Source organism: Callithrix jacchus, chromosome 16, assembly GCF_049354715.1.
Source record: "Callithrix jacchus isolate 240 chromosome 16, calJac240_pri, whole genome shotgun sequence".
NCBI lineage: Eukaryota > Metazoa > Chordata > Mammalia > Primates > Cebidae > Callithrix > Callithrix jacchus.
In genome coordinates this window covers 56626028-56652670 of record NC_133517.1, presented here as the reverse complement: position 1 = coordinate 56652670, position 26643 = coordinate 56626028, and the positions used below count along the sequence as shown (strand labels likewise).

At 38.5% G+C, this 26643-nt stretch overlaps 1 protein-coding gene across 49 annotated transcripts in view; it reads right to left on the bottom strand.

The window, feature by feature from the left end:
* The window catches only part of PTK2 (protein tyrosine kinase 2), a 360020-nt gene that overhangs the window by 226719 nt on the left and 106658 nt on the right, over window positions 1-26643 (bottom strand). For 33 of the 49 annotated variants that reach the window (XM_035276524.3, XM_035276540.3, XM_078353054.1 and 30 more), the window contains 2 exons: window positions 18213-18439; window positions 6734-6900 (listed from right to left, as the gene is read on the bottom strand). In XM_035276524.3, the coding sequence (XP_035132415.1) occupies window positions 6734-6900; window positions 18213-18439 (394 nt within the window). Of the gene's footprint in view, window positions 1-6733; window positions 6901-18212; window positions 18443-26643 lie in introns of those variants that run through there. The other 16 variants (XM_078353081.1, XM_078353072.1, XM_078353078.1 and 13 more) reach the window with 2 other exon arrangements.

Genomic DNA, 26643 nt, shown 5'->3' with positions numbered 1-26643 from the left:
GTTTCACAGCTAAGCTTCATTCATATTGTTACTTGTACTGTAATTCATTCACTTTGACTTGTGTGACATTCTACTATGTGAATAATCCCCAAGTAACTTAACTGTCACTGCTTATGCCATGAGCATTACTGCAGTTATAGCCTAGTATAGAAACTAGAGCTAGAGTCTCTGAAAGAGAGCTTGAAGTAGAATTGCAGGATGGCAGGGCATGGAATCATTTGACATTGAAGAGGATGCCAAGCTGGTTTCCCAGGTGGTTTCACCAATTTCTTAAAACATTCTCCCTAGCAGTGCAGGTAAAAGACTCTGTCAGATCCACAGCCTTTCCAGCTATCAAGAGTGTCAGACAGTTGACTTGGATGTAGAATTTCACTGAAGTAGGGATTTGCATTTTCCTGATGAATAATGAAGTTGACAGTGCCTTCTGTATTAACTGGCCAAAGTTAGTTTCTTTTATGAAAATACCTTCATGTCTCTTGCCTATCTATTATTAAGGTGTCTGCAATTTTTTATTTTTATTTTTTTGAGACTGAGTCTCCCTCTGTCGTGCTGGAGTGCAATAGCATGATCTCAGCTCACTGCAACTTCTGCATCCCGGGTTCAGATTCTCCTGCATCAGCTTCCTGAGTAGCTGGGATTATAGGCGCCCGCCACTATGACCGGCTAATTTTTGTATTTTTAGTAGAGATGGGGTTTCACCGTGTTAGTCAGGCTGGTCTCAAACTCCTGACCTCAGGTGATCCGCCCACCTCAGCCTCTCAAAGTGCTGACATAACAGGCAAGAGCCACCATGGCTGGCCAGCAATTTTTATATTGCTGTTATAAACTCTTCCACCACCCTCTGTTGAACTGCATGTGTTACAAATATCTCCTCCCACTTTGCAACTTGTTCTTGTACTTTGAAAATATATCTTTTGCAGAATATCTTTATCTTAATACAGTCAAATTTGCCATTCTTTCAATAGTGAACATTTTGGAGATCTTAAGAAAACCTTCCTACCCCCGGGCCAGAGACACATTCTACTATACTTCCCACTAAACTTCTTTTCTTCAAGTTTTGCATGTGATGTTTCACTACTTACACATCTTGTAGATTTCTGTGTATTGCAGTAGGATCCAATATTGCTGCTGCTCTTCTTCCTACATGGATAGCCATTTATCAATCCAGCCCTTCCTTTCTCCCAACGACATGTCACAACACAAAGCTCTCTAAGGCCATCCCGCCTGTGACAGTTATAACCAAACAAGTGTGCTGCAAGCTAGCTTACCAGGTTGTTTCAAGACTGAAGACCAAATAAACAAGTCTATATTTCAGGTTTATTCAACAATATGAACAGACTCTATAGCAGATAACACAAAAGAACAATCTATGTCCAAAAACGTCACAGAAATAAAAATTTATATTCAATTACAGTGCTAAGTCCTGGCACTTTCATTTGACTATTAAGAACTTACTTCTCAGAATTAAAGCCAGAACTGCAGCTGCTGTCATATACCCACCTATGAACTGAGATGTCTGCAGGTGACAGAAAAAAAATTTCTATCACGTTCAACTTCTTGTGTTACATATCTAACATAGGAGTAGAGAAGAAACAGCTGAGTGTTTGGATTCAATTTCCACTATGTCACCCATTTAAGCCAAATGACCTCCAGGAAAAGTTATTAAGCCTTTACTATGGCTTTCTCACAAGTAGAATAGCCAAAGAGGGTACCTACATAAGACTATCATAATAGAAATTAATTTTGATGAAATGCATCAAATGTCTGACACACAGTAAACAACATGTGTTAATAGGGTAATACCATTATTAACTTAAGCTAATAGTGTTTGGTTCCTAGCTGAAAACAAGTTTCTACACCATTACATTACTTTGCTTCTGGGCTTATTTTACACATGCATTATCAGTATATTATTTATTCCATTTTCATTCAAATATTGTTTATTAAGTGCCTATTGTGTACCAGGCATGACTAGAACCAGGAACAGAGCAGTGAAGAAAACAAAGTCCCCAAGAAAGAATGCTGAACAACACATAGATAATATCAGTCCTGAAAAGTCTATAAAAAATTAACAGAGTATATGAGTTGATGAAAAATCATAAGGAGCTTCAGGTAGGCAGTGGGCTCTTTAGGCAGCCAGTGGGAGGCCATAGGGAAGCGATGACACTCAAGCACATTCCTGGAATGAGGAGGTCCATCCAAGCCATGCTTGCAAAAGGCAGAACATACTCAGCAGAGTCACACTAAGTTCAAAGGCTCCAATAAGAAACCCAGGAGGCTAGAGTTGAGTAAGTGAAAAGTTGTAAAAAATAAAGGAAAAAAGTGAGGTGAGACAAAGAAAGCATTAATTAAGATGAAGAGTTATGTTAATCAACAATTAAAAAGTCTGGCAATAGAGAAGAAACCATCACATCAGATCCCAACCTGAGTATTTATGAAAAGAACTAAAATATACTCAAGAATTTAATGGAAAACTGAAATCAAAGGGACTGACATCACCAGAGTGGAGGAGGAAGAGGAACAGCAGAAGGAGATAAGGACTGTGAGGTCATCAGAAACTCCAGAGATTACTCTGTGATGAGAAGCTACTGGAAGTTTCTGAGCCCCAATGATTTGCAAATGTAATTGGATGGCTTACATTCTAAGAGATCCATCAGCAAATCCCATCAGCTCCCTCCTTAAAAATACATCCCTGTACAACTGTTTCTTACCACTTCTATTATTATTCCCCTACTGCACCATCTTTTAGGATTTTTGCCTGGGTTGTTATACTAATCTATCAGATTCCCTGTGTCCACCCAATCAAATGTATGATTTAATGGCCAAGGCAGGTGTAGGGAGAATAGAAAGAGAAGAAAAGATGTTACTGGAGCAATCCAACATTTATAGGCAAAACAGTTCAGAAAGACTATTAATGGTCAATGAAGGAAAAACAAAGCAGTCTGGTATCCAAGAAGCTAAATGAGATATATTTATTAAATTCTAGGTGATAAAAGCTTGTATTATAATTGCCTTCTATATCCCTAATCATGCTTTAAAAATGTATTAAAATTTTTTTCATAGGGTATTAACAGGGTATAATGCTTTTCCCCCTGGTTACTATTTGCCTGACATACTTTGTTCCCTTCCTGCTTATGTTTTATGTGTTAGTCCTTCAAATCAAAAATCAGTTACTATTTTGTTTCATAGAGTCAATGCATATTTAGGCCTATCCAATTTTTTCCATCTCACATCTGAGACTCTCCTTGAGAGATCATTTTCCTTTTTACTGAAGTGTTTTTGTCAGAGGTTCCTCTAGTGGTAAAATCCTCTAAGGAAAACGTCTCTATTTCACCTTGTTCTTGAATGGCAATTTAACTGGGCAAACAAATACAGGTTGTCAGCTACTTTCCTCACCACTTTGAACATATTTTCCCACAATTTTCTTGGCATCTATTATTGATGTTGAAAAGTCTGAATTTTTCTCTAGGTGCTTTTAACATCCTGTCTTGTTCTCTGTATAACAATAATTTACGATTAATACAATGTGCCAAAGCATCAACTTAGTTTCTATTAACTCTGTTTGGGATTTTAGGATAATCCTGTATTTGAAGGCTCATGTCATTCATTGATTCTATAATATTCTCAACCATTATCTCTTGAAATTATCTCCTCTTTCCCATGCTTTTTTATTCTATTCTTCTTAAGTTTCTATTAGAAATGAGTTGACCATCTCATTCTTCATGTTACATAAACTCACATTCACATTTTCTATCTTTTAATCTCTCTGAGGTATGTTCTGGGAAATTTTCTATTGTCTTCTTTACTAATTTTCAGCTATGTCTACTCTGCTATTTTATGTATCCTTTGATTTCTAGAACTTCTATTTGGATCCATCCAAATTCTCTCAGTTATTTTTTATACTCTCCTGTTCCCTGCTGACACTTAAATTCCTCCCCTTTTAAATATATAGAACCATCAGTATTAACCCTCGTAACTCTTGAAAATACCTCATCACTTTATCTGTCACATTTTCTTTTGTCATCATCTCCACCTATTACGCATGTAACTTTCACTAATCTTTTTTTTGAGACAGAGTCTTACTCTGTCACCCAGGCTGGAGTGCAATGGCATGATCTTGGCTCACTGCAACAATCACCTCCCGAATTCAAGTGATTCTGCTGCCTCAGCCACCCAAGTAGCTAGGATTACAGGCACCTGCCACCATGCCTGGCTAATTTTTATATTTTTAGTAAAGACAGGGTTTCACCATGTTGGCCAGGCTTGTCTTGAACTCTTTACCTCAAGTAATTCGCTTGCCTTGGCCTCTCAAAGTCCTAGGATTGCAGGTGTGAGCCACCATGCCCAGCCAACTTTTACTAATCTTAAAAAGCCTACCTACATTTTCCTTTACAACATTATTCCTATATTGAGATAGGCAATCTCATTTTTAAAACCTGTACTCTGAAGCCAGACAGCTAAACTCAAATCAAAGCTATGTAACTACAAGTTTACCAATTTTGTTTTCATCTGTAAATTAAGAACAATGGTAGTCGCTAATTCATATGGTTTGGGGACAGTCAAATAAAATATACATTTAAGTTATCTGGTGTAAGCAGCATATAGCTGGCAGAGTCCCTGGCTCAGTCACAAAGCATCAGTGTTGTCGTCGTCGTCATCATCATCATCATCATCATCATGACCAGTATCATCATCATGACCAGTAGTACCTTGATCACCCTTTAATCTAGTACAGTCAATCGATGAGAAATTCTATCTAACCCAGTCTAAACTTTTCTTCCTTTTGAGGATTCAAGATCCTGTCAGTGCTTATTCAATTTTACTTGAAAAAAAGTGAAATAAACTGGCTTAAAAAAACAGTAACAACAACAACCTACTATACTTAGATAGATTCAATGACCATTTTCTTGAGCACTAAGAATTTCCTTATAACAAAGTTTGCATCTGACATATAAACCAAGATAATAGAATTGTGTTAAATAAAAGTACCTTGACATAGGAGGATTGTCTGAATAGGGGAGTTTGAGATCAGCCCTAGCAACACAGCAAGACGCCCATCTCTAAAAAACAGAAGAAGGCCAGGCGCAGTGGCTCACGCCTATAATCCCAGCACTTTGGGAGGCTGAGGCGGGTGGATCACGAAGTCAAGAGATCGAGACCATCCTGGTCAACAAGGTGAAACATTGTCTCTACTAAAAATACAAAAATTAGCTGGGCGTGGTGGCACGTGCCTGTAGTCCCAGCTACTCAGGAGGCTGAGGCAGGAGAACTGCCTGAACCCAGGAGGTGGAGGTTGCGGTGAGCCGAGATCGCGCCATTGCACTCCAGCCTGGGTAACAAGAGCAAAACTCCGGCTCAAACAAAACAAAACTAAACAAAACCCTGCCAGTATTTTTATCTAACTTTTACACATTCTTTGTTTTGGAATGCTTACTTCCATAACTGACTAAATAATTGGAGGTCACATCTTCTCTAGCCATTGATGTGAACCAACCAAACTATATTCTCAAGGAATATTTTGTTAGCTTGGTTCCAGCTACCTGATGAATTTGAAAATACTACTGTATTTCTTTGATGAACTCTGTAACTGGGGTAGGGATTTATTCAACTTAAGATTTATTCGGGCTGGGCACGGTGGCTCACACCTGTAATTTCAACATTTTGAAGGCCAAGGTGGGTAGACTGCTTGAGCACAGGAGTTTGAGACCTGTCTGGGCAAAATGGTAAAACCCCATCTCTACAAAAAAAATTAGTGGGGTGTGGTGTGTGTGCCTATAGTCCCAGCTACTCAGGAGGCTAAAGTGGGAGAATTGCTTGAGTCCAAGAGGTCAAGGCTGCAGTGAGCCATGTTCATACCACCGTACTGCAGGCTGGGCGACAGGGCAAGACCCGGTCGCAAAGAAGAAAAAAATATTATTCCACCTAAACATGCTTTTCTTTTAAAATGTCTACCCTAATCAGTCTAGATCCTTGAAAGTTACTGACCCTTTAAATGTACTCTTGAACCTACAACTATCTTTATTTCTGTAACATTACATATAAAAATCAGAACCTAGAGAAGAAAGCCCATTTTTACAAGTTACACTCCTCTCAAAAGTATTTTAGATGTAGAATTTCCTACCACCATCTTGAGTTGCTTGTTAAAAAGAAAAAAACAGGGGAGAACAAGAAAAAGAACACTTACAGGACATTCTTTTAATTTACTCTGAAATAATTTTATTTTCCTAACATTTCGACAGAAGTCACTAAGAGATTACTTCCTAGTTTTAATGTTGCACGTGAACAGCAAATACACACTCATTCTTTGTAGGTGCGCTAGATTACTGGGCATGGTAAAACAAGCTACGTAGCCCATTAATAAGGTATTTAGGTGTGATATCAACTGCTGCTACATAAAAGGATGACAAGAAATGAAAATGTAAAACAAAAAAATAGGGTTTGAGTTTTACTGGGAGCAAAAGTTTGTGAAATAAAATAGCACTGATGAGAATTCAGCTAAGAAAAGACTATCACAGTAGACTAAGATGGCTCAAAGTATAGTTAATAATATTTAAAAGCTAGAAGCCTACAAGAGATCACTGATTAATAATTACTAACCAATTTTGTTTATACCAGAGTTGTAATGACAAGCAGCAGTGTGAAAATTAAGCATATACATTTATTATCTTGTGCATGGTTTTTAAAAGCAAAACAAATCAAGTGTGCATCACACCAAAGCAGGTTTGTATCTTACTTCCACTCCTCTGGTGGGTGGGCAAGCTCATACTTCTCCCTCACACTGGAGACGCCCATGTCCACGTGAAGCCAGTGAACCTCCTCTGACCGCAGGTGACTGAGGCGGAATCCATAGCAGGCCACATGCTTTACTTTGTGACTGTCCACTATCTTCTGAATGATGCCCTAAAACATACCCCCCCACAAGAATGACTGTTATAAACTGAAAAAAAAAACCAAAAAACAAAAAACAAAAAAAACAGAACTGTAAGCTAAAAAGTAATGCAATGTTCATTTCTTATCAGAAATCTTTGGTATAAGAATATCAAGTTAAATAAATTACTTAGGAATCTTTGTTTCTGAAATAGTATTTTCAAGAACAAGGAAAAGTTTTAGAAAACAAAACAAAAAGATGGTCTCCTTTATTAATAAGACATGTAAACTTAAAAATACATTTCTGCAATTCCACTGTCATCGCCCCCAAAACCTGTCAAAGTCTACCAGCTATCTTTCAGTTACTACTTTCTAAGATCCAGACCCAAGGAGGGAGTTATACTTACTAAAACAGGGAGATTATACTGTTCAAGACCAGGCTGCAACATTCATAATCATTTTTTTAAAAACATTATGTTCAGGAACATACAGTTAAGGCTATGTTTTTGGTGACACTGAAGATATATGAAAAGTCTGTTGAATTTGGGTCTAATCAGTTTATTACTTGCTCATTAAAAATTATTATGCAGTAATATAAAATGCTCCCAAATCTAATGCTTCTTACATGTGTTCCCTTGAGTTCAGAGGAGAAAGTCACCTTTGAATAAGGTCATCAGAGAAGGTACCCTAGACATGGTGAAATTTCTCCTGGAGCAATGGACAGGTTAAGTGTTAGAAGGGACTCTTGCCCTGTACCTGCCTAGGTATGAAGGCCATGGGAGAATATATTTTTAAGTGGGCAGCATGTATGGAAGACTCACTTGGGAATATGACAGAACCATCTGCTGCCCTTTACGTGAAGGTATGCAAATCACAACCAACTGTGACCTTCTCAATCTTTTAGGTGATAAGAAAAGTTTTTAAAAAATGATGCTGATGGCCAGGTGCAGTGGCTCACGTCTGTAATCCCAACAATTTGGGAGGCCGAGGCAGGTGGATCACCAAGGTCAGGAGTTTGAGACCAGCCTGACCAATATGGTGAAACCAGTCTCTACTAAAAATACCAAAAAAATTGGTTGGGTATGGTGGCGCTTGCCTGTAGTGCGAGCTACTTGGGAGGCTGAGGCAGAAGAATCACTTGAACCCTGGAGGTGGAGGATGCAGTGAGCCGAGATCACACCAGTGCACTCCAGCCTGGGCGACAGGGCGAGATTCCATCTCAAAAAAAAAAAAAAAGATGCTAATATTAAAATGAAAATGTCTATGAAAAATAATCACTGGCTTTTAAAATTAGCAATTAATTGAAGTTATAATAAAACTTTTACTGTAAAACATACATAAAAGTTCCTGCACTCACCAAGTATTGCTTTATTACAGCACAATGCTGCTGATCATGACAAAGGATATTATCCCTAGCCTTCTCCATAAGCAATGATAAATTGTAACATGTACCACATACAGAAACTGTCCAAAACCCAGTGTATGCACACTGAGGACGTGTGCCCCCAATATTGGTGCCTGGCACGTGCCAGACCTCCCAGGGCACTGAATGAATAAAGTGGTAGAGTCAATCTCTCATTCAGACAACTCAATCCCAGGTACAAAGTTGTTTGTCAAGCACAGGAAGTGGCAGAGAGAGAAACAGAGGTAGGGAGTAAACATGGTATCAAGAGAAAAAGCATGACAAAGGGCCAGGCTGGAAGAGTCAAAGCCAGCTTCATAAAGACGATGAATTCTCATCATGATAGGAGGGATGTTTGCAGCCTACAGGCTCCTATGTGGAACTGACACAGGCATAAAATGTCCTTTCTGGCTTTTTGATCCAAGACCCGGAATTTCTGACTGCGTCGCTGTAAATGGCAGGACCCTACCTACACAAGGATGGCTAAGGCCGAATCCGACCCATGTTCTAGTCTTTAAGCCTTGTGCTCTGGGGTGGGGAATTTGCCTAGAGGAAGGAGCACCTTTTAACAATTCTCTCTGAAGTGATTTCTGCAGCTTCTTGCCAACACACAAATCTCTGAACTATAAAGGATGGAAGCTAGTACCTCTGAAATTCCCACAAAAGCTCCTAGTTCTTTGTCCAGCTTTTCCAGGTCAACATCCAGTGCACACAACACTAGTTACCCTCGGTAAAGCATAGGTCAGAAAGTCTCCTTGCTCCACAGCTCACCAATTCAAGAAGAGGCTCTCTCTTTTTAGAGCTGTGATCAATGTCTACAGTGGTCTCTAGCCATCTGCCTCAGGTTACTTGATCTATCTTTCCATAATCTGATATTGAATGTACGGCAGTACAGAACACAGATCATTTCTTATAATTGTCACCATTTACATCCTAGGAGAAAGCCCACCTTCTCTGATTGCCTTCTGTATTGACCCCATGAAAAAAATCACTTCATCTCCTCTAAACTCACAGCATACACATAGGAGACCTACAGCAAACCAGTCTCAAAGAGACTTAGCCCAGAACTGTGGTAGTTGTTAGGGAAAAGTAGGTTTCCGTCTTGGGAGTTTTATGAAACAGAGAATTTTGTTCCATTCACTTGATCATGCTGCCTGAAGAGACTCAGAGTGGCTTCAAGTGTAGATGTGGGTAACACAGCCTTTGCATAGAGTGGTATCTCTTGAGTAAACCAGCATTCGACTTTCACTCTCCATGAAATAGTGAAAAGCAATAAACTTTTGTTTCATTTTTGTTTTCTCACTATGCATCCATTTTGTACTCTGTCCTATTTCTCATTCTCTTACACCCTTATAAATTTCTCTAGATAGCAGCAAACATAAGAATATACAAAGTGCTTAAATATGTGGTGCTAAATGTATATACTCAGTAGCTTAAGTAATTCTGAGAGCTGATAACTCAACAAATAACTCTAGTTGAGAACTATGTATTTAGTGAGGAATGCATACTCAACCAACCCTATAGTGCTGCCATATGGAAGTGCCCCATTTTCAAATCACACACACATACATTTAGAATAAAAATGACTGTCTCTAAGGAGATAATAGGATATGGGTTTTAAATATGACACTAAAGGTACCAGAATTAAATTTAAATTTCTCATCGCACCTTTGAAGGCACATCTGGTCCTATGAAATACAAAACAATAGTTGGCTACTCTGAAACCTTTGTCTCTCCATTTATCTCACATCCCAAGTGTCAGAAATACACATCTTTTTCTGATTAGATTCTCACAGTAGACATTCATGGTGTAATTCTTTTTAAAGTTAAAAGAAACCAGTGTTCACATCGTGCTTGTATCTTATCAGGAACATAATATTAAATGTGCAAAGTCATTTTATACTGATGAATAAAGATTTCCTTGTTTTGAAGGAGAAAGGAAGGTGTAAATGAAAATACTGCTATGAACATCCTTCTAGCTGTCATCAAACGTGTTTATGAGCACTGCATAGAAATAAACAAAATTTCCTTTAACTGAAACATTTTGATAAATACAACCAAACTGCCTGCTCATCAACAAAACTATACCAATTATACTTGATGCATAATGTTACAGACTGTCCTTTTATCTCACATTAATAAATAGTCAATCTTAAGATGATCAATTTGATGACCAAAAAATCTCCCACAGGTGTTTTACTGTTATGATGATTTTATTTCCCTGATTACTTACTAATGATATGAGGCCATAATTTTGTTCATTTCTAAAAGTTTTTATTTTATTATTTTGCTTGGTTCCATTTAGCCACTTACCTTTTAGACAGTACTGTCAAACAAATGACCATCACCACAATGACCTTCGAAATAGGTCACATGACTCTTTCCTTCATGTTCATTATTTCATGAACTGTTCATTCATTTATTCAATGAATACTTAAAGTGCCCACTACATGCATGATGCTAGTGACACCATGACGGTTAAGATGCAATCCTTACCTTCAGAAGTCTTAAGAGTCTCACAGGAGAAAGACATGACAACGAATATGTGCAAATGACTATTAAGTGGTTTGTGGGGAGGAGGAGACAAAAGGAGTCTTTGACATTTTTAGCTATACTCTCACACTTAATTTTCAGATTTATTTACTTATTTCTAGAAGAGATATCTGAAGCAACATACACTGTTCATTGTCCTTACCGCCTCCTACGAATTATCAAATATAATCATCATCACTGACTCCTCTATAGTGGTGATTCTTTTCCTCCATGTGTTTCTCTTTCAGATACTCTTCACATTTAGAAAACCAAAGGATTCCTACCCGTCTTCTAGGAGGATTTCATCACTGGGTTATCAAAAAATAAGATCCAAAAATTCAAATCCTGTTCTCTGACACCTAGTACGTTCCCTTCTCTTGGTCCAGTAGTAAACTGGGAGTCCTTCTAAAAGCCTTCTAAGACAAAGAATGCACTTTTTGTATCTTGATGGTCCACAGTCACTGTATTAGTTCCCTATTACTGCTGTAATAAATCACCACAAACTTGGGGGCTTGCAACACAACAAGTTTTGTTTAGTTTTGTAGATCACAAGTATGAAATGAGTCTCACTGGCCTAAAATAAAGATGTCAGCAGAGATGTGCTGCTTTCTGGAAGCTCTTAGCTTGCCTTTTCCAACTTCCAGAGGGCACCTGCACTCCTTGGCTCATGATCCTCTTTTTCCTTCAATTTTGTATCTGATCCTTCTTTCATATTCACCTCCCTCTGACTACAGTAAGGAAAGGCCTGCTGAAGTGAAAAACTCATATCTCCCCACCTTAAGATCTATAGCCTTAATCACATCAGCAAAGTCCCTTTGACCTTGTAAGCGGACATCTGCACAGATTCTAGGAATCAGGATGTAGGCATCTTTAGAGGCCATCATCCTGCCTATGGGAAATCACTACCTCAATCACTATCTCAAAGGATTTTTAATTCAAAATTTTTTCTTTCTCACACTCAGCTAGCTCAGGTTCTCCTCCTCAACATGGCTTGTATGCTTTTTCTTAAAGCTTTTCTTTCTAGCTTTCTTCATGGATGATACTTTCTATCCTGTAAAGGAAGACTTTAATTTTCTAAGACCTCTATAGTCCTTTCTAGAATCAAAACTATTTGAATCCATAACAATCAATGTTCAAGTTTTTAAATGCACATTCACCTGCACCTCTATCATACAGAACAGCTTACACTTTTAACACACATAATGTGTCCAGTGATGATACCTAACAATAAACACTGAAGACTGTTGGACTGCTCTGAAAAGTCCTCCAGGCATCTACCTATGGCTAAACTTAGGGAAAACTCCCTGAAGAATTCCCGTCCCCTACAGATACCAGTTGTTTATAGCACAGTTTGTTCTCATAGAATCCCAAATCACTGTACATTTTCCCATTTCCATCAGAAGGATGATTTTAAATTGAACACAATATTACTTCCCATTGCTAGTCTTCCCACTACCAGCTTGGTAACAGTAATTAGTATTAATCCAACCCAACACACCTATACTTTAGCAAACTACATGAACTGATTTTTTAATATATATTATTACAGATTCAGATTTACCAACAATTTCCTAGTGGCTCATGACAAGTACTGAAACCTGAGGATGTGCTATACATTTAGAAAAGTTCAATGTACCAGTCAGAAAAAATTTAACGGGTTTTAAAGGTGTTAAGAACTCAATGGTGGTGTAATCTTAAGCAGCATCATATAGTACTTGCCCAGTATTTGCCTGGTGCATGAGCATAAAATCATTTGTTCTAGTCCTTGTAATGTCTTTTTTAAAAAATAGGCTAGGTACAAAGATTTGGTAGAGATATCAGTAAAGTGGGATATGGCTTTGACTAGGTATAATCTTTGACTATCGAATCAATCTCTTTGCGGTTATTTGTCAATTAAGGCTTTCTACTTCTGTGGCCAATTTTCCTAACATATTTCTGTCAGGATTTCACCTAGGATGCCACACAGTCATTCAAAACAGTACCTATACCTACTGAGCACCTGCTGTTTGCTGGCTAGACACTGTTAGAGACGCTGGTGATAATACCATTAAATATAAAAGTCTCTGATGTCACAGAACTTAACAAGGAGGGGAATAAAACAACTAGTAAATGAGCAAACAAATCAAGAACAAAACAATGTCAATAATGATGATCTGAAGAGAATAAAACAGTGACAGAAGAACAGAAATGGTACATTCTTATTCTTAGACTGGGATGCCCCAAGAGGCAGTTAGTAAGGGCAGGGTGAGAACAAGCAAGGAGCCAGATCCTGTAGGTCCTTATAGGCCACAAAAACAATTTGATTTTTAGTCTGAGAGAAATGGGGAGCTCTTATGGGGTTTTGGGCAAATCACTGATTCAGTGATTGGTATGTTAGAGAAAACAAGAAGTAGAAAGAAAAAGTGAGTGACGAGGACAGAAGGTGACAGGGTATGATGGTGGGAGGAGATGGGGGACATGGGGAAGACTCTCAAAGGACGTGCATGTTTACTAAATGAAAATAGGTTCTGAGTGGAGGAGTGAAGTGCTCTGGCTTTCATCTCTCCAGGGTCATTCTGGCTGCTGGGTTGTCAACAGACTGAGGAGCGCAAGTAGGGAAACAAGATTTCAGTTAGGATACCAGGCCGTACTGTATGGGAGAGACATTTTAAGGCAGCTATAGAGAGCAGCTCAAAGAAAGGGGTGAAAGGGGTAGCAGTGGAGGCAATATGAAATAGGTAGGTTTCAAATACATTTTTGAAGATAAAGTGGATAGAATTGGTTAATATATTGGAAATGGCTTGAGAGCAAAAGAGGAGTAGAAGACGACTATGAATGGATCTAATTGACTAAAAGATGAAGTAACCCTTTTTAACTGGAGCATTGGATGGTTATTTTGTAGCAAGAAGTGTACAGACAGAGAAGTGAGGTACAAATGCTGGGGAAAGAGAAGACACAGAAATGTGTGGACGTTTTCAAGTACTGCAGGTTGAAGAAAGTGGAGGAGGTGTGAAATGGTTGTGTAGGAGAGAACAAGATGGGGACAAACAGCATGACAGCTGGGTAGCACTAAGGTTGCAAATCTAGAATGAGACCAATCAGAGAATGGAGACAGGTGGAGAATAGGCAGAAGTTGTATTAAATCGTGGTGGTAGATTCAAGAGATTATGGAAACATTAAGAGAGGTACAAGAGGGACAGCATACAAGGGAGCAAGTATGACAATGGACCACTGTCTCTGCATCCTGCTCCAGTATTTTCTTCTGGGCTCACTTTTTTCCATACTGCATAATATCATCTAATTCTTTTTTCAAAACTGGATGCTGCTAGCTTTCTAACATCACTACTTCTCTGTAGATACCTTCATTTCACATTATCTTGATTAATAAATTATCTGATAGACTTCTAAGGTACACGTTATTTTCCCTGAGCTCTCTGAAGATACTGTTCCAATGTCTTCTTGCATCCAGCATTGCTGATGAAAAGTCTGGCGTAGGCTGGGTGCGGTGGCTCACACCTTTAATCCCAGCACTTTGAAAGGTTGAGGCAGGTGGATCATCTGAGGTTAGGAGTTCAAGACTAGCCTGACCATCATGGAGAAACCCTGTCTCTACTAAAAATACAAAATTAGCCAAGCATGGTGGTGTATGCCTGTAATCCCAGGTACTCGAGGGGTTGAGACAGGAGAATTGCTTGAACCCTGGAGGCTAAGGTTGTGGTGAGCCGAGATAGCGCCATTGCACTACAACCTGGGCAATGACAGTGAAACTCTGTCTCAAAAAAAAAAAAGTAAATATCATTCTTTCTCCTAGATAGGGACTTCTCTGGTAGAATTTGGGAATTTTCTTTATGTTAGTATTTTTCTGAATTATCACTGCCATGTTTCCAGATGACTGATCTTATTCAACATTGTACAGCCTGGATTTCTCTTGGCTCTTTTAGATTGACCCCATACTTCTCTCTAGAGCTGCCTGAAGCACGGTACTGACACCTGGCCAAACCTATGGCCAAGATAAGTGACGTTTGTAACCACGGGTTCCTGAGCTGTTTGAGGGGCAGAATATACAGCCTGTCAGTACGATTTAATAATCATAACTGGACTGACAAGGTGCACCTGATTTTGGCAGCACTTGGGCAGGTCCACAGGTTGAGACTGGCTATATAGATGGAAAGTACCTGTGTGATCCTCTCACAGACCCCCACCACTTCCTCATACTGAGGTGCTTCACACTTAAGCCAGTAATGGTTTCACATCTACAGAAAAAACATATCAAAGGCCAAGAAGCCTGTACCAAAGATCTTCAGATCACTTAAATGAGGATCATTATACTAGTGTTGCTGTAATGGATTTTGCCTATAAACTGTGGAATCCTGTGAATCTTTTCAGCAACCAAACATTAATTAATGTACAATTAGCACATATAATTGTAAAAGCAGTAATACTTATTGAGGCATGAAAATAAAGCCACTATAATGAAATGTAACAAAAATCCAGATGCTCTTGGTAAAAACAAATCTTTAAACTCCTCAAAAGGTTTTGGTTTTTCTGATTCAAACAGTCTTTCTGAGAATTGCTTTCTATAGAGCACAACTGTCCAGCAGAAGAAATACAATGCAAGCCACATAAGTAATTTTAAAATTTCTAGTAGCCACAGCCAAAAAAAACAAATAATAAAAAGGTGAATTCAATTTCAATGATATAGTTAACCTACTATATCAAAAGTATTATCATTCGACATGTAATCATAACACACTTATGAGATATTTTATTGTTTTCTTACTGAGTCTTTGAAATGTGGAATGTATTTTTATACTATAGCACATGTCAATTCAGAGTAGCAACATTCAAGTGCTCAACAGCTGCACATAGCTGCGATAATGGGCAGCGTAGCTATACTGAGTTTGAGACTGAATCGAATTTGTTCAGTACCTGAATAACAATGAGGTATATCATTTCAGAAATTAGTTGTGTGGCATCCCCTTTGATGCTGCTACTCAACGGTCAGTCCTTAAATCTAAATTCTAACAATCCCCACTTCCTGTTCGAAGATCATCAGGCTTTCAAATACTATGGTGTTTATTCCATTTTTCTCTTTCCTAACAATACTTTGTATCCATAATGTTCCTTTGTCTGATACCTCTTCTTTGGGAGAAAGATGTCACAGACTTGCTCTTCAGTACTACTTTGCTCAGATGCGCAAATCTACTCATTAATTTACAATTAAGATACTGCATTTTCAAATGTTAGAGCATTAAAGCATTCAATGGGAAGTGGGTTACGAATAATATCCAGTCTTCCATCACAGTGACTCAGTATCATGAGAACCTCATGCTATCCTAGGAAAGGGCCATGGTGAATTCAATGCCAACTGTAATTTTTCTGCCTCAATTTGAAAATAATTAACTGATAATTTGCCAATTTCTGTGAAATAAAACATCTTGTTTGTAGCCATATAGATTTGATCATATTAATCTTTACAAGTTTGATAAATGAATTCTGATAAGTTATGCATTTGTATATGATGTAAATTTTTCCTCACAATATGAATGTATGACTAGGAAGTTTTTAACACTGGCTAAAGGCTGACATGCCTGCAGTGACACTGGCTCTGTGGGAGTAATCCCCTTACATGCAGAAAGTTTAATAGTAAAACCATGGCTTATCGTTACAGTCTTTCCTAGGTGAGTTTTCTGATATAAGTCTTGAATATTTTTGCCAAATGTCTTGTCAAATTCATAATCCCTGAAAGGTTTCCCTCCTTTATGAACGCTCTGAAGTTCATTAGAGCTGATAAAATGATTTTACTGAAGAGTTTCCTCCTTCATTGTATCTGAAATCTACGAAGACCAGAACATACACTAAAAGCCTTACATAAAGTTACATCTACAAGGTTTCTTTCCAGTATGAATTATCTGATTAACCTTATGGCAGGATACTCACTGCAAGCCTTTCCACCAAATGACAGTGTTTATCAGGTTAAAAGTAAAACACAGAATTAGAAAAAACTAGAAAAAGCCAACAGGCTTCATAAAAACTTTATAAAAGAGGCTATCATATTTTTAATAATTAATCCATCTGAATAGTGTGCTGACATTAAATTTCAGAGGTAATGAAAAATTATGTAAAATTTATATACAAGACTTTAGCCTTAAATCTTTTTTTTTCTTTTTTTCTAGACAGAGTCTTGCTCTGCTGCCCAGGCTAGAATGCAACGCGGTGATCTCAGCTCACTGCAATCTGTCTCCTGGGTTCCAGTGTCTCTCCTGTCTCAGCCTCCTGAGTAGCTGGGACTATAGGCATGTGCCACCACAGCTGGCTAATTTTTATATTTTTTGTAGAGATGAGATTTCGCCATGTTGCCCAGGCTGGTCTCAAACTCCTGACCTCAAGTGACCCACCACCTTGGCCTCCCAAAGTACTGGCATTGCAAGTGTAGACCACTGCGCCCAATCTTTTAGCCTTATATCTAAGTTCTACCAATCCATTTTCTTTGGTTAAAAATAATAAAGGCATATGAGTTAGAGAGTAGAAAATTAATTTTGCTATTGTTAAAAAAAAAAGAGAGAGAGAGAAAAGAGATATATCTAAACTTCCTTGTCACTGGAAACTTCTCCTTAAAGATGAATATAGACTAGGTGGAGGGGGCTAGGAAAGAGAAGGTATTTAACACTTCATCAAAGCAAACACTAAAAATTTAAATACTGAACTGAGCTTTCTGAAATCACAGTGCTACCTTCTCATTCCCCACTTTCAGAAAGATGACCTACATCTTTGCCTAGCAGGCTCTTCTCCCACAATTCCGTGTTACTACCTTTACTCACCTTCCCAGACCCAAAGGAAATCCTTTCTAGTATTTAAAAGGTGTTACTCCTCCAAGCTTCCACAAGAACCTCCAGTGAAGCACTTCTGCACTGCACTATAATCACATTCATGATGTCTGTCCCTACACGCTCTAAGCTGTAAGAGCAAGGACCTCGCCGAGACCTTTTACAGCCAGAACCTAGCATACCGTCTGACACACAGCATATGCTCAACAGTTTTAAAATAAATTATCCCATCTGAAATCATGTAAATACCTTCAAAATATACTTTCTAGAAAAATAGCTAATTTCATGAGTATTAGAGGCTATTTTGGTTGTATTGTTTCCCAGTACTCATCCAAAAGTTTAAAAAAGAAGCCTAGGAGGGAAAAATAAGTCAATGGCATTATATGACTAAAATATGATTTGGTCATTATTTTCCTAAGAAACTTTACAACAACTAAAACTCAGGTCAATTGCATATTAACTAATAAATCTTATAACAAAAAGTTTAATACCTCTGTAATATGAAAGTTCCTAAGTTAAATAAAAATTATTACATTGTTTTCATACATGCCATTAAGTTTTAACCTAAATAAACACTAAAGATGTCTCACAGAAAGCATACTTACCCTGACATCAGTAGCATCTCCATGCCTGATGATACTGGCCCAGGTGGTTGGCTCACTATTACTTTCAAAATAATGGAAGACCTTTAATACTCGCTCCATCGCACCAGGAGAACGTTCCACACCAGTACCCAGGTGAGTCTTAGCACTCGAATTTGGTGTGTGATTCAAGTTGGGGTCAAGATAAGCAGCTGCCATTATTTTGCTAGATGCTAAGTATCTGTCATATTCTGTTAAGAGAACAAAATAATTTTTGGTGTATTATACTTGATATCTACCAATTACAATGTGATATGTTGATGTTCATGTCAAATGACCTATATTCTCTCTTGATATGTTATATGCAGAAGAAGCCTGAGGAGAATAGAGACCTAATCCACAAAAATAATCACTGTCTCTCCCCACACCCAGTAGAACCTGATTTACAGAATAATAAATATTTGTTAAACAAATTATTAAAAGGCCAGGACTCTAATTTCAGCTGTGTCAAAAAGTATCTACAAATAATGTAACAACCCCACCTACCCCCCTTTTTTACCACAGACTTTAAATTTGTAGGAAAATCTCATAGCAAAACCAAATGTTTTTAACTTGCTGCCTATTTTCAAAAACTTTAACCTAAAAGCAAAGTTCTTTCCTCATAAAATACAAATTCAATGAATAGTCATTATAGATACTAGATGCTAGTGATTAAAAACACTATAATTAAAATAAGGTCCTCCGCTTAACCAAGTCACTGTTAACAGGAGAATCAGACACAGAGCAACTGAAAACAAAACCAAAAAAGCATACAAAATTAAATTTTTTAAATGCCATAAAGGACTTCTATTTAAGTCTGAAGGAATAGTCTGCACAAGCCTAAACTCCCATTGAGAAAAATGAAAATCCAGATTAAAATTCTCTTTTTTGAGACAGAGTTTCGCTCTTGTTACCCAGGCTGGAGTGCAATGGCGTGATCTCGGCTCACTGCAACCTCCGCCTCCTGGGTTCAGGCAATTCTCTTGCCTCAGCCTCCTGAGTAGCTGGGATTACAGGCACGCGCCAACATGCCCAGCTAATTTTTTGTATCTTTAGTAGAGATGGGGTTTCACCACGTTGACCAGGATGGTCTTGATATCTTGACCTCGTGATCCACCCGCCTCGGCCTCCCAAAGCGCTGGGATTACAGGCGTGTAAAAATTTTTTTAGCCCAAATAACGTTTGAAGGGCTCAAGACAGAGACATTCTGAGGCAACCAAGACAATGAGTGACACAGATGAAGACAGGAAATGATACATTAACAGTTGGCTACTTTTCCCCAAAGGGCATTTGCCAATTCTGAGCCCTTAAGATCTTGAAGAGCCAGGAAAAGGCTAATGCAAGAGAAACCAGCATAGCTTTTGGCAGCAACTGATCAAATCTTCAGAACAAGGGGCCCAGGATTCTGGTGAGAAGGAAGGGTGGAGACTGTGTCAAACACCCTGGTGTCTCCTGAATACAGTTACTGATCCTGAACCTGAGCTGAGAAGGAGCCTCTCAAAACAGTGAAAGGGTTTAGCAAACAGGAATAAGGGCTCAGGAATAAACCAGAACAGTCTCAGGACACCCCCAGACTTGCACTGAGAAAAGCTGGGTGCAGAAAAAAAGAGAGCCTTGGAAACCTGGAGTACAATCCCTGCTCAGATCCTTCAAGGCAGGCCACGTGCGCTGCTCATGCCCAAAATCTTAGCACTTTGGAATGCTGAGGCAAGAAGATTGCTTGAGCCCAGGAGTTTGAGACCAGCCTGAGCAACATGGCAAGACCTTGTCTCTACTAAAAAATACAAAATTTAGCTTGGGCATGGTAGCATGTTCCTGTAGTCCCAGGACAGCTTGAGCCCAGGAGGTTCAGGCTGTAGTGAGCTATGACTGCATCAATACAGTTCAGCTTGAGCTACAGAAGAGACTGTCTTAAAACAAACAAAAGCACACAAAAAAACCCACAGATCCAGCCAGGCAGATGCTCCTATCTGTAATTCCAACACTTTAGGAGGCTGAGGCAGGCAGACTGAGCTCAGAAGTTCAAGACCAGCCAAGCCAACTTCGCAAAACTCCGTCTCTACAAAACAATACAATAAAGAGCCAGGAGTCGTGGAGCATGCCTGTGGTCCCAATCACTCAAGAGACTGGGGTGGGAGAATCACTTGAGCCCAGGAGGGGAACAATGCCGTGAGCCAAGATCGTGCCACTGCTCTCCAGCCTGGGCAACAGAGCCAGACCCTGTTGGCTCCCCACTATCTGCCCAGCAAAGAAAAGGGGCAACCCTCTGTTGGTATCAAACGAAGCACGAATAATATATTTTTCAGCTGAAGTATTTTCCAATTAGTTTTTTTTTGAAGTATGACAGCTCAGCAAAAAAGGGAAAAAAAATCATAAACCAAGTCAAAAGATGCCAAAAAAAACCCCAAAGAGGAATACATGTACCATGTATCATAGAAAAAAGCTAATACCCTTTATATATACAGAAATTCTTTTAAAATGAGAGAGGAAATAATAGAAAAAAAATGCAAAGATATGACCAGACAATTAATTAAGAAGATATACCAAGTATAGGCAAGGATGTGAAAAAAATGGAACCTGGAAGAATATAAAGTGGTACAACCACTATGAAAATAGTTTGGCAGCTCCTCAAAAGATTAAACATGGAGTTACCATATGAGCCTACCATTCCAATTCTAGGTATACATATGCCCAAGAGAAATGAAAACATATGTCCAAATAAAAACTCACAGCCGGGCATGGTGGCTCACATCTGTAATCCCAGCACTTTGGGAGACTGAGGCGGGTAGACTGCTTGAGCTCAGGATTTCAAGACCAGCCTGGGCAACACAGCAAAACCTCATCTCTACAAAACCCACAAAAAGTAGCTGGGTGTCATGGCACATGCCTGTACCCCCAGTTACTTGGGAGGTCAAGGATTGTTTGAGCCCAGGAGATTGAAGCTGCAGTGAGCTGTGATCATGCCACTTCACTCCAGCCTGGGCAACAGAGAGACACCTTGTCATAAAACAAAACACTCTTATATGTGAATTTTCACAGTAGCATAATCCATGATACCGAAAAAGTGAAAATAACCCAAATATCCATATCCATCAATGGATAAACAGATTAACAAAATGTGGTATACTCAACAATGAAATATTGTTTAGCAAAAAAAGAAATGAAGCACTGATACATGCTACAACATGGATGAACCTTGAGAACATAATACTACAAAGAAACCAGACATGAAAGATCAAAAATTGTGATTCCACCAAGAATATGCAAATCTACAGAGAAGAAAGTACAATACCGACTGCCAGTTGCTAGGGGTACGGTAGAGTTGGGAATGGCTGCTAACAGGTAAAGAGTTTCTTTTGGGGATGATAGAAACAGTCTGAATTTAGATCATGGTGATAATTGAATATACTAAAGAACACTCAGTTGTACACTTTGAAGTTGTTTAAACGGTAAATTTTATGTTACAGGAATTTTACCTCACTGAAAATATAAATATATAAACTGTTAAATAATTATTTTAAAAAAGGTCATACCAGTACCCTATCTGTTGGTAAGAATGCAGAGAAACAGGAACTCTCATATACTGCTGACAGGAATGAGAATTTGCTATAATCTGCATAAAGGAGAATTTGGCAATAACTAACCAAACTACATGTGCCTTCTGACCCAGCAATTCCACTTCTAGTAATTTATGCCAAAGATATGCTGTTATGCACCTTTCAGGACACAGGCACAGGCAAGGACTTCATGACTAAAACACCAAAAGCAATGGCAACAAAAGCCAAAATAGATAAATACGATCTAAGTAAACTTAAGAGCTTCTGCACAGCAAAAGAAACAATCATTAGAGAAAACTGGTAACGAACAGAATGGGAAAAAACTTTTGCAATCTACCCACCTGACACAGGGCCAATATCCAGAATCAACGAAGACCTACAGCAGATTTACAAGAAAAAACAAACCCATTCGAAAGTGGGTGAAGGAGATGAAGAGACACTTTTCAAAAGAAGACATTTATGTGCTCGCTTCAGCAGCACATATACTAAAATGGGAAAGAAGACATTTATGAGGCCAACAAACATATGAAAAAATGCTCATCATGATTGGTCATTAGAGAGATGCAAATCAAAACCACACTGAGATACTATCTCATGCGAGTTAGAATGGCAATCATTAAAAATCTGGAGACAACAGATGCTGGAGAGGATGTGGAGAAAAAGGAACCCTTTTACACTGTTGGTGGGAGTGTAAATTAGTTCAATCATTGTGGAAGACAGTGTGGCGATTCCTCAAGGACCTAGAAATAGAAATTCTGTATGACTCAGCAATTCCATTACTGGTTATATATCCAAAGGATTATAAATCGTTCTATTATTAAGTCACATGCACACGTATGTTCACTGCAGCACTGTTTACAATAGCAAACACCTGGACCCAACCCAAATGCCCATCGATGATAGACTGGACAAAGAAAATGTGGCACATATACACCATGGAATACTATGCAGCCATAAAAAAACTGACAAGTTTTTGTCCTTTGTAGAGAAAGACATGGATGAATCTAGAAACCATCATTCTCAGCAAACTGACACAAGAACACCAAACACCATATGTTTTCACTCATAAGCTGGTAATGAACAATGAGAACACTCAGGCACAGGGAAGGAAACAACAATCACTGAGGTAGGTGGGGGAGTGCAGGGGAGGAGATGGGAGGGACAGTGGGGAGAGGTAAGGATGGGGAGGGATAACACCGGGAGAAATGACTGATGTAGGCAACGGGGGATGGAGACAGCAAACCACCATGGCATGTATGTACCTATGCAACAATCCTGCAGGATGCAGGATGTGCACATGTACCCCAGAGCCCCAAAGTACAATTAAGAAAGAAAGATATACTGTTATAGACTAATGTTTGTGTGTAAGTTGCCACTCTACTCCCCAATGTGATGCTATTACAAGGTGGGGTCTTTTGGAGGTAATTTGGATTAGATGAGGTCATAATGATGAGGCCCTATTTGAATGGGACTGCTGCCCTTGTGAGAGTACATGAACATGCTTCCTCTCTCTGCTCTCCAGAGACATGCTTGAGGATCTAAATCAGCAGTCTGAAATCTGGAAAAAAAAGGTTCTCACCAGAACTCTACTATGCTGTCACTCTGATCTAGGACTTCCAGCCTCTAGACCAGTGAGAAGTTTCTGTTGTTTATAAGCCACCCAGTTTATGTATTTGTTCAGTAGTCCCAAGTGAAAACATATACTTAACAACAACAAGAAAATACATATGCATAAAGTTATTCACTGCAGCCTTGAAAAGTATTAGAAAACACCTAAAAGTCCATTCGTAAGAGACTAATTGAATAAACTATGGTACATTTCCATAACGGAGTACTATGAATCTGCTGGGGGAAAAACAAGAGGAAAGAGGAAGAGCTCTACAATTTCCAGGATTTATTAAGTTCAAAACCCAAAGTGTAAATCACAGCCACAGTATACCTTTTGAATAAAAAGGAGAAAATAGGAAAATATAAATGTATCTGCTTCTTTTTGCAAAACAACCCCACAAAGTAGAAATGGGAGTCCAGTGAGATTGGTTACACATAGGAGAGGTGTGACCAAGATGGCAAGTGCAGGAATGGGGATGTGGTGTGGGGTGGCACTTCTGAGTATATATAAAATATACCCTTATAACTTTTGGTACCATATAGAAGATCTGAAGAGCATGATTAACAAATCTATCTAATTGACATAGAAATTAACACTTGTAAGCCCAGCACTTTGTGAGGCCAAGGCCAGTGGATCACGAGGTCAAGAGATCGAGACCATCCTGGTAAACGTAGTGAAACCCCGTCTCTACTAAAAATACAAAAAATTAGCTGGGCATGGTGGCACGTGCCTGTAATCCCAGCTACTCGGGAGGCTGAGGCAGGAGAATTGCCTGAACCCAGGAGGCGGAGGTTGCGGTGAGCCGAGAACGCACCATTGCACTCCAGCCTGGGTAACAAGAGCGAAACTCCGTCTCAAAAAAAAAAGAAATTGACACTATACCTAATAGGATAATATGTAGTCTTTGCAAGCAGAGAAGAAATATTTCCTAAAGTTGGCCATATGCTGAATGAAACAGCAAGATTCAATAAATATCAAAGGACTAGAATTATTCAGAGTATATTCTGTGTCTAGCATTAAGCTAGACAACAACTACAAAATAACTAGAAAATGTTGCATTGCCAGAAATTAACCAATGTATTTCAAGTAACCAATTTAGTCAAGAAGAAACTCAAAGTATTTTGAATTAAATGATACAGTGAAAAGAAGTATCAAAACAGTGAATGTAGACAGAATTATGTTTAGATTAAAATCTATACATGTGGCAGGGCACGGTGGTTCATGCCTATAATCCCAGCACTTTCGGAGGCTGAGATGGGAGGACCATTTGACGCCAGGAGTTCAAGACCTGCCTGCACAAAATAATTTAAAAATTAGCTGGGTATGGTGGTATGTGCCTCAAGTCCCAGCTGCTCGGGAGGCTGAGGCAGGAGGGCTGCTTGAGCCCCAAAGCTCAAGGCTGCAGCAAGTTATGACTTCACCACTGCACTCCAGCCTTGGCAACGGAGCACAACCCTGTCTCCTTAAAAAAAATTACATATTTAAATATGTGTATTAGAAGTGAAGGTTGAGTATCTGTAAGACTACACATCAGTGAAAGGGGGATAGTTAATGCATAGAAAAACAGAATGCTTAAGATCTAGTATTGGGTAGCACAACTAGGAATTACAGTCAACAAAAATTTATTATACATTAAAAAAATAACAGAGTATAACGAGAACGTTTGTAACACCAAAAAGAATAAATGCTTGAGGTTATGGATAACCTATTTAGCCTGATGTGCTGCATGCCTGTATCAAAACATTTCATGTATCCCCGTAAATATATATATATATACCTACTATGTACCAATAAAAATGTTTTTAACAAAGAATGCATATTTAAAAGGATAATTTAAAAGCAGAAAATCAAAGTAACTTTTAAAAAATAAAATTGAATCACCTCTTGTAAGATTGATCAAAAATAAAGAGTCAAGAAAAGCGCAGCTGCTCAAGCCTGTAATCCCAGAACTTTGGGAGGCTGAGGTGGGTGGATCATTAGGACAGAAGATTTGAGACCAGCCTGACCAATCAGGTGAAACCCCATCTCTACTTTAAAAAAAAAAAAAAAAAAAGTTAGCTGGGCGTGGTGGCACGTGCCTGTAATCCCAGCTACTCAGGAGGCTGACGCAGGAGAATTGCTTGAACCCAGAAGGTAGTGGTCGCGGTGAGCCAAGATCACGCCACCACACTCCAGCCCGTGTCTCAAAAAAAAAAAAAAAAAGATAGAGTCCAGAGAAACATCAAGAATGAAGAAGATAATAAATAAGGTAAGAGATAATGAGCAATACAATAAGTGTTTATGAATAACTTTATGCCAATGAATTTGAAAATTTAGAAAAGCACAATTCCTTGTAAAACACAACACAGCAAAATGAAGCAATATAAAATGGAACTATTCAATTAAAAACAGTCCATCTAAAATTCTCCCCACAAAGGAACATTTTAATTCTTTCACCAAATTAAGAAATATTAATGTTACACAAATGCTTCCAAAAAACAGATACAGAACATTTCCCAACTTGCTTTATGACAGGAGAAGAAATGGTGATATCACAATCTAATAGAACAGGATGAGAAACAATATGTCTACCTTTCTTAAAAATACAGATGCAAAGATCTTAACAATTGGCGCACTTCATCCAGCTATTTTTAAAAGAAAGAATATATCATGAGCAAAAGTTTATTCTAGGAATAGAAAGGTAGAATCAGTCTAATTCACCACATTTGCACAAAGAAGAGCCAGTTACCTCAACACATGCAGAAAACATACATGATAAAGTTTACCAACCACTCATGATAAAAACTCTTAGCAAACTAGAAATAGGATGAGATTTCATAAATCTGATGAAGAATATCTACATGAAATGTAAATACTAGAGGGAAAAAAATTTCCCCTCCCCAAACTGGAAGTAAGACATGGATGCCCATCATTACTGCTTTTGTACAGCATTGTTCTGGAAATCACTGCCAAGCACAATTTAAAAAAAAAAAAAAAAAAAAAAGGGAAGTAAAACATAAAGGTTGGAAAAGAATAAATAAAACTATCATTATTCATAAACTATGTAAGTAAAACTATATGCACAGATTATGGAGAAAATTTAAAAGAATCTACAAATAAACTGCTGGAATAAATAAATTTAACAAGACTGCTGGACAGTAAACCAACAACAGCAACAACAACTGCACTTCTGATTATTTCAGCTATCTCTTTTGTAGCCCAAATTGGACAGTAAAGACAACTAAATTCATAATAGCAATTGCTTCCTGGA